Source organism: Peromyscus eremicus, chromosome 16_21, assembly GCF_949786415.1.
Source record: "Peromyscus eremicus chromosome 16_21, PerEre_H2_v1, whole genome shotgun sequence".
In the NCBI taxonomy this organism is placed as follows: domain Eukaryota; kingdom Metazoa; phylum Chordata; class Mammalia; order Rodentia; family Cricetidae; genus Peromyscus; species Peromyscus eremicus.
Genome location: NC_081432.1, coordinates 5,948,089 through 5,957,021, shown reverse-complemented (window position 1 = coordinate 5,957,021; position 8,933 = coordinate 5,948,089). Strand labels below are relative to the sequence as shown.

The following is an 8,933-nucleotide window of genomic DNA, read 5'->3' as shown; positions in this document are numbered from 1 at the left end:
AAAAAAAACAACAACAACAAAACACCTGATGGTCTAATAAAGAACTGAACGGCCAATAACAGGCAGGAGAAAGAATAGGCGGGACTGGCAGGCAGAGAGAATATATAGAAGGAGAAATCTGGGAGGAGAAAAGAAGTAGTCAGAAAAGGAGGAGGACTCCAGGGTCCAGCCACCCAGCTACAGAGCAAGCTACAGAGTAAGAGTAAGATTTACAGAAGTTAGAGAATGGGAAAAGCCTCAAGGCCAAAGATAAAAGGGGTAATTTAAAGTTAAGAAAAGCTGGCAAGAAACAAGCCAAGCTAGGCTGGGCACTCATAAGAATAAGCCTCCGTGTGTGATTTATCTGGGAGCTGGGTGGCGGGGCCCCCCAAAAGAACAAAAACAAACGACACCATTCCTTAGTTTCTCTTGAGATTCACCCCCAACACACACAGTTTGTCAAGAAGCGGTCAAAGGGGCTGGAGATGTGACTCAGCTGTGAAGAGCACCAGCTGATCCTCCAGAGGACCTGGGTTTGGTTCCCGGCACCCACACAAAGGCAGCAGCTCACAACCACCTGCAACTCCAGTTTCAGAGGATCCGATGCCCTCTTCTGGCTTACACAGGCACTGCACCCATGGTGCACACGTTCCACGCAAGCACCCTTACCCACTGTCTTAGTCACTGTCCTATGGCTGTGAAGAGACACCCTGACCAAAGCAACTCTTACAAAAGAAAGCATTTAATGGGGAGAGGGGGGCTGGCTTACAGTTTTAGAGGTCTGATCCATTGTCATCATGGCAGGGAGCATGGTGGCTCCCATGGTGCTGGAGAAGGAGCTGAGAACTTGACATCCTAACCCAAAGGCAGCAGGCAGAGAGAGAACCTGGGCCTGGCATGGGCTTTTGAAACCTGAAAGCCCACCCCACCCCCCACTCCCAGTGACACACTTCTTCCAGCAAGGCCATAACTCCTAATCCTTCTAATCATTTCAAAGAGTTCCACTCCCTAGTGACCAAGCATTCAATATATGAGCCTGTGGGGACCATTCTTATTCAAACCAACACACCCATATAAAAGGAAAATAAATCTTTAAAAAAAAAAAAAGTGTCCATCCAGCCATGGTGGCACATACCTTTAACCCCAGCCCTCAGGAGGCAGAGGCAGGCAGATCTCTCTGAGTTTGAGGCCAGCCTGGTCCACATAGTGAGTTCCAAAACAACCAGGGTTACACAGAGAAACCTTGTCTCGGGGGGAAAAAAGAATTGTCAAAGGCACCTGTCTAGTCCAAAGAGCTCTATTAAACTTGTTGCTATGACCGTTGCTATGCTGTTCACTATGAATGATGGTTCAGTGAGTAAAGGCACTTGCCACCAAGCCTGAGGACCTGAATTCAATCCTACATGGTGCAGAGAGCTGGTTCCCAGAAAGTTGTCCTCTGACCTTCACACGTGCTCTGTGCAACTAGTCTGGCTCCACCACACACACACACACACACACACACACACACACACACACACACACGTAAAAGGATAAATAAAAGAGGGCTGGAGAGGGGTTGTGGATTTAGCTCAGTGGTAGAGCACTTGCCTAGCAAGCACGAGGCCCTGGGTTTGGTTCTCAGCTCTGGGGAAAAAAAAAAAAAAAAAAAAAAAAAGAGGGCTGGAGAGATGGTTCAGTGACAAAGAATGCTTGCTACTCACGCAGAGGACCACAGTCTGGTTCCCAGCACCCACATCAGGCACCTCACAACTGACTGCAGCTTCAGTTCCAGTGGAACCGAATGCCTTCTTCCGGCTTCTGTGGGCACTGCACACATGTGTGCATATATACATACACAGAGACACACATACACACAGATAAAAATAATAATTTTTGTTTGGAGACAGGATCTGATTATGCAGCCTTGGCTGGCTTGGAACTCACTACGTAGACCAGTTTAGCCTCAAGCTCACAGAGATCCCCCTGCCTCTGCCTCCTGAGTGCTGGGGTTAAAGGAATGTGCCACCACATCAGGCCAAAAACAATTTAAAGAAGAAAAAAAAAATAAAAGGAAGCTTAGCCAGGTATGGTAAGTTGTCTTTGGAGACCCCAGCGAGGCCAGGTGCATGGGCGGTAAGAGAATTTACTGGATTCTAGGATAGAGGCCAAGCATATATCGAAACATGCTGTAAAAGGTACAACAAGCATGTTCCCAAAGAGGGGACTGCTCAGCCGGGAAGACAGGAAGCTCTTTGGATGGCAGTTAAAAAACATTAGGTCTTTCTGGGCGGAGAGCCTGGGTGAGGTGCCTATCTGCATGACTCTACACACATTTCATTGTTTTCCTGAACTATTAAGTTTACAGCGTGACTTCCTTCTTTCTGGATTGGCTACGTATGCATGATGTCATGAGTCACTAGGGTCAGTAAATCTTACAGGCCTGTTTGTTAAGGTATGAAATTCCCCACACTAGTGCCCCGGGGCCTTTTTGTAGTTGTTGTTGTTTGTGGTTTTTGTTTTTATTTTTGTTTTTCGAGATAAGGTTTCTCTGTGTAGCCCTGGCTGGAATTCACTCTATAGACCAGGGCCTCAAACTCACAGAGATCTGCCTGCCTCTGCCTCGGGAGTGCTGGGATTAAAGGTGCCCACTTGGCTCAGGCTCTGTCTTGATCTAGTCCCTGCAATCTGTATGGCCTCTCCCTCAGCTGTATTGGGAGTTCTAGGACAACCTGGAGTACATGAGCCCCTATCCTGATCCACGAGTATGGAGAAAAGTTGAAGGAGACCAATGGCAGTGTGTCTTTGCTCTGACTAATTGGAAAGGACTCTGTTCCGATCAGAGAGAAGCCAGGCCCAGATTCCAACGGCTTGTCCCCTGTGCGGATTAGAGTTGCTAGAGGCCAGATTCTTAAACAGTGGGTTATTACCCTATCTGAGGCCACATAACTGATGGAGAGGACCACAGAAAATCTGGCAACAGTACATCAGTTATGTAACACCCACATGGAGCCATTACGTGTTTCTGAATGCACTGCTACCAAAAATCAATTCAAAATCAAACATGTAATGAATCCAAAGTGTTTCTGGCGCTGCCTGCCTGTTGTATCACGTGACTTTGTTGCAGCCTGGGTTCTGAACACCAGTGCTAAGTGCCATCACACCAGGAAGCACCAGCAAACACTACTAGGACACCTCAGCTCAGAATGGAAACTATTGGATGTCATGAAGTGTGGCTCTTTAACTGTATGATGCTTGCTTCTAATTCTAGAACAGCCTGGGCTACGGTGAGACTGTCTCAATAATAACAATAAAATAAATAAAATCTAGCAGTCCGAGTGCAGGCAAGTTTCCCTGTGAGTGATTATCAACCCCTTCCTTCTCTTACTGGAGTTCATGTCTGTGTGCTAAGCCAAGAGGAGGGAGGTCTGCCTCCAGTCTTTGGACTGGTAAGAAGGTAATCCAGGATGGCCTGTTGAAGCATCTTTACCCTGAGCAAGAAGACTGACTTCCCCTTGATTAGCCCCAGTACAATGGAGGCAGGGGGATCAGAAGTTCGAGATCATCCAGGCAGCAGTGGTGGTGCACACCTTTAACCCCAGCATTGGGGAGGCAGAGACAGGCGGATCTCTGTGAGTTCGAGGCCAGCCTGGGCTACAAAGTGAGTTCCAGGAAAGGCTCCAAAGCTACACAGAGAAACCCTGTCTCGAAAAACCAAAAAAAAAAGAAAAAGAAAAAGAAAGAAAGAAAGAAAAAAGAAAAAAAAAAGAAAGAACGAAAGGGAGAACAAAGAGAAGATCTTCTCCAGAGCCAGGAGAAGGGGTAGAGACGGGAAGTGCGGGGAGCCCTCGCCGTTCTCGTCGGGAACCCAGGTTGGATCTGCAGCACCCACATGACGACCCACAGTCAACTACAACTCTAGTTCCAGGGGATTTGATGCCCTCTCCCGCCTCCCCAGGCACCAGGCATGCACACGGTACACCGACACATGCAGAAAGAACACCCACACGCATAAAACAAAATAGGTTAAAATAGATGAAATATTAAATAAAATAGGTTAAAATTGAGGAAAACAAGAGGGAATCCTGAGCGTTGGAAGGGGCTTCTAACGGAGGAAGAAGACATCAAACCTGCTGAAGTGTGCGTGCATGTGCGCGGGTGCATGTGAGCATGCGTGTGTGTGTGTGTGTGTGTGTGTGTGTGTGTTGGGGGTATAAGGCCATGCCAGAAACAGAACAAAGGTTGAAGGAACCTCCATTGAGACTGGTTAACTGGCTATCATGGGCTAAGCCTATGGGAGGCAGGAACTCTTCATGTGTTTGTCCCTGACCCAACCCGGGAGATGACCACGTGCTCTTCCCATGCTGCCCACCTGGTCAGGGGTGGTTGAAAGCCCCGCTCTGTCCAGCTCTGTCTTCGGCTTTGTTAGTTACTGACTTCGCCTGTCTTCTGGCCATCAGTCACCAGCCAGTGTGACAACCCTCTGAGTTTGATTACCCTGGTCGTCACATTGGTAGGATAGGCATGTAGAGAGTTCAGTTTACAACACCCACATGAAGACAGACACATACATATCATTAAAAAAAATTAAGGCTGGGCAGTGGTGGCACACACCTTTAATCCCAGCACTTGGGAGGCAGAGCCAGGCGAATCTCTGATTTCGAGGCCAGCCTGGGCTACAGAGCGAGATCCAGGACAGCCAGAGTTATACAGAGAAACCCTGTCTTGAAAAAAGAAGAGAAAAAGAGAACAAAGAATAAATGAACAAAAATACAAAGAAAGGAGAAAATTCAGAGCTGGGTCAGTGCTCAGCTGCTAGAGTGCTGTTGAGTGTGCACAAAGTCATGGGTTCTCACCAAGCCTCGGAAACTGTAAGCCCCAATAAACTAACTCTCTCTTCTCTAAGTTGCCTTGGCCATGATGTCTCATCGCAGAAATAGAAAAGTAACTTAAGATACTGCATAATCCTTTCCAGACAGTTCCACCAACAGAGGGCCAGTTCAAACATGGGAGCCGTGCTCATCCAAACTACCACAAGATCCAATGCTCGGACCTCCGTGTGCACCTGTACTCTGGTGCCTGTATCCTGTCCCCAACGCATACTCACGACTAAAAATAAATCTTTAAAAACGAACAAGAACAAAAAAAACAGCCAGGCTTGGTGGCGCATGCCTTTAATCCCAGCATTTGAGAGTTAGAAGCGGGTAGATCTCTGAGTTTGAAGCCAGCCTGGTCTTCAAATCGAGTCCCAGGACAGCTAGGGCTGTTACATAGAGAAACTCTATCTCAAAAACAATAACATTGTAACTGGAGTAACGGTGGAATGAAGTGAAGTGGGTACCAGGCTCCTTTCGGGGGAATGACAGGGTCTCATGTCTCTCAGACCAGTCTCAGACTTGCTGTATAATAAAGAACGGCCTTCAACTTAAGATCTCCCTGTGTCTACCTAGTAGGTGCTAGGGTTACCAATGTGTGCCGCCACAGCACGATTATGTAGCGCTGGGCATGGAGCCCACATCTCTTAATCTTTTCCAAACAGTTCCACCAGCTAGGGAGCAACTCTTCAAATGTATGAGCCCGTGGGGGCCATTCTCACTAACATCCCCACATACGGCCTTGTTGGATAAGATACTGTGGTGGTATAAAAGAAAATGGCCCCCAAAGGGAGCGGCACTATTAGGAGGTATGGCTTTGTTGGAGGAAGTGTGTCACTGTGGGGGTGGGCTTTGAGTTCTCCTATGCTCAAGGCACTCCCGTTGCCTTCTGATGAAAATGTAGCCAGCACCATGTCTGATTGCATGCCACCATGCTCCCCGCCATGATGATGACGGTCTGACTCTCTGAAACTATAAAGGGCCACTCCAATTAAATGTTTTTCTTTATAAGAGTTGCCATGGTCATAGTGTCTCTGCACAGCAATAGACACCCTAACTAAGACAGTACGTCACTAGAGATGGATACCATTCCCAGTTAACTCTGCCTCATGCTTGTGGATTAGATGTAAGCTCTCAGTTACTGCTCAGGCTTTCCTGCCTACCGATATGACAGGATGGTCATGGACTCCCCCTCAGATACTGTAAGCCCCAAATAAACTCCTCTGTAAGTGGCTTTGGTCGCGGCATCTTATCACAGCAATAGAAAAGAAATTAAGATGGATCCCTGGAGCTGGACTTACAGATAACTGAGCTTTGCTCCTCTATAAGACCACACAAGCCCCTACTGGATGAGCCCGTTATTTTTTTTATTTTGTTTTGAGGCAGGGTCTCCTGTAACCCAGCTGAGAATGGACGTTTAATGTCCACCCGCCAGTTCCCAAATAACCACTCGGAAGCTTATATTAGTTATAAATGCTCAGTCAATAGCTCAGGCTTATTACTATTTCTTACAATTAAATTAACCTATTTCTATTAATCTATGTATTGCCACGTGGCTAATGGCTTTACCTGTCTCCCCTGGTGTCTTGCTGGTACCTCCCTCCGACTCTACCCTTCTTTATCCCAGTCCTCAGTTTGATTGTCCCATCTAACTTTATTCTGCCTTGCTATAGGCCAATCAGCTTTTTTTATTAAACAATGAGAGTGATGCATATTCACAGAGTACAGAAGGATCACCACACAGCAAACCCCTTATCTTCCAACCCTACAGAACTGTCCATCACCTTACAGAGACGCTGGCATGGAGACAGAGTTGGAAGCTACTTAAAGATTCCGCACCCCCCCCCCGCCCCCCCCGCCCGGCCAATGGCATTTCCGTGTCCCAACAATGAGGTTCCAGCTATTTAGGCTAGACCACACCTCAGACTCTTGGCCCACTGCCTTTCATGGATCATTGTTGTGGGAATAACCTTTTTGTACACTGTGAAGGTGTGTCTTTGCCAAGGCACCTTCTCACTGGTTTAACACAGAGCTGAATGATCAATAGCTAGGCAAGAAGAAGTTAGACAAGACTTCGGGGTAAAGAGAGAAGGAGAGGATATGAGTCTAGGTGCGGGACAGACAAGCCAGAGGACACAGAGAGGAAGCAGGAGGTGCAAGATGAAAGAGAGATAAAAAGCCTGAGGCAAAACCCAGATTCATATAAATGGGTTAAGTTATAAGAGCTGGTGGGACAAGCCTAAGCTATAGCCCGAGCTTTCATAGCTAATAATAAGGTCTCTGTGTCATTTTTTGTGAGCTGGCAGCCCAAAGAAAAATCTGTCTACAGATCATCTTTGCTCCTCATCCCCAAGTTATGCCTAGTGATTTGGGAATTGGTCTTGGGCTAGCTCTGCCTCTTATGTTGTCTTGTTTTGTTTTGTTTTTGTTTTTGTGTTTTTCCAGAACTGAGGACCAAAACCAGGGCCTTGCGCTTGCTAGGCCAGCACTCTACCACTGAGCTAAATCCCCAACCCCCGCCTCTTATGTTTATCCCTGATTTTCTCCTTCAGGACTTACCCTGCTGAGTCCAGATAAATGAACACCAGGATGATAGCCGTGATGGCGGGCATCTTCTCTATCCTCAATACCATCCAGTTCTTCATCTTTGAGCTGAATCAGATAACACACATTGGCTTCTTCGAAGGACAAATACAGCATCTACCTGGACACAGATTCTAAGGTCTCATCCTGGGCCGTGGTCTACAGGCACGACATCAGCACGGGCCTGTCCATTATCACCATCATCGTTAGCTGCTTCTTCCTCTTCTGCCTCGACAAGAACATGTTCATCGGGCTGATCATCTACACCCTGTGGATCATTGCTTACGAGCTCTTCAGCTTCACCATGGTCGTGATCATCCACGGCACCATCAAGGATCAGTTTCAAGGACCCTCGGCTACCTGTACCTGCTGCTGCAAATCTCCCGCATGCTCCCTGCACTTCACCCCTCTGCCTTCATCGTCAGGCACAGCTACAGGCTCTGCAAGGACCCCAGACTGTGACCTTGGCCGGCCGCCGCAAGTGCTCCTCCATCAGCACCATGGACTCGTGGCCACCTTTGTACCGCAAAACAAACTGAACCGAAGTGGGGCGGTGCTCACCCACGGCGGGGGCCCTCCCTTCCTGGCCTCCGATCTGTCCAATCAACTTGCCTCTTCAGAGTTTTTGAGTTAATGTGCATGGAGCGGCAGGGATGCAGCCTGTTCTATCGTTGGTTACTTCATGATATATGTGTATGTGTGTTAGCTTTGTGTGGACTATCTTGTGGGTACCTTTTTTTAACTCTTTCCAAACGATATTTCATTTTATCATTTTTTTTCTTTCTGAGCAGGGTCTTATTATGTAGCCCTGTAACTCAACAAGTAGACCAGGCTGGCCTCAAACTCAGAGATTTTCCTGTCTCTGCCTCTCAAGGATTATAAGCGTGTGCCACCACACCCAGCAATTTTTTTAAATTATTTTTAAAGATTTATTTTAAAATTATGAGTGTGTATACGAGGAGAGAGAAAGAGAGAGAGAGAGAGAAGAGAGAGAGAGAGAGAGAGAGAGAAGAGAGGAGAGAGAGAGGGAGATTATATGAATATCAGTGCAGATACCCAGAGGTCAGAGGCATAGGATCCCCTGGAGCTGGCCTTTCAGATAGTTGTGAGCCACCCATGTGGGTGCTGGGAACTGAACCCGGGTCCTCTGGAAGAGCAGCCAGTGTTCTTAACCACTGAGCCATCTTTTCAACCCCATCTTGTTGTTTTAAATTATGTATATGCATATGGCTCTGCATGGGGGTGTACATCTGAAGGTACAGGTGCCCCCCAGAGGCCAGAGACCCTGGACCCCCCTGGAGCTGGAGCTGCAGGCAGTTGTGAGCTGCCCAGCATGGGTGCTGGGAACCAAAATTAGGTCTTCTGAGGAGCAGTTTCCTCTCCTAACCACCGGTCCACTCCTTCCCCTCTCGCTGCCCTTGTTTTGGACTTTGTGTGTTTCTGTGGATGTGCGCGTTCACACATGTGAGTGCAGGCCCACAGGTGCCTTGCGTGTGGAGTGGGCCTTACCTTCCCCCT

The 8,933-nt window shown here is 47.7% G+C and overlaps 1 protein-coding gene across 1 annotated transcript in view; it reads left to right on the top strand.

Moving 5' to 3' along the window:
* Tmem217b (transmembrane protein 217B) overlaps nt 1-8,120 on the top strand; it is a 32,992-nt gene extending 24,872 nt beyond the window's left edge. The window contains 3 exon segments of the mRNA XM_059281627.1: nt 7,385-7,514; nt 7,516-7,758; nt 7,761-8,120. Coding sequence (XP_059137610.1) covers nt 7,410-7,514; nt 7,516-7,758; nt 7,761-7,877 — 465 coding nt within the window. The 5' untranslated portion in view covers nt 7,385-7,409 and the 3' untranslated portion in view covers nt 7,878-8,120.
* The last annotated feature ends 813 nt before the right edge of the window (nt 8,121-8,933 follow it).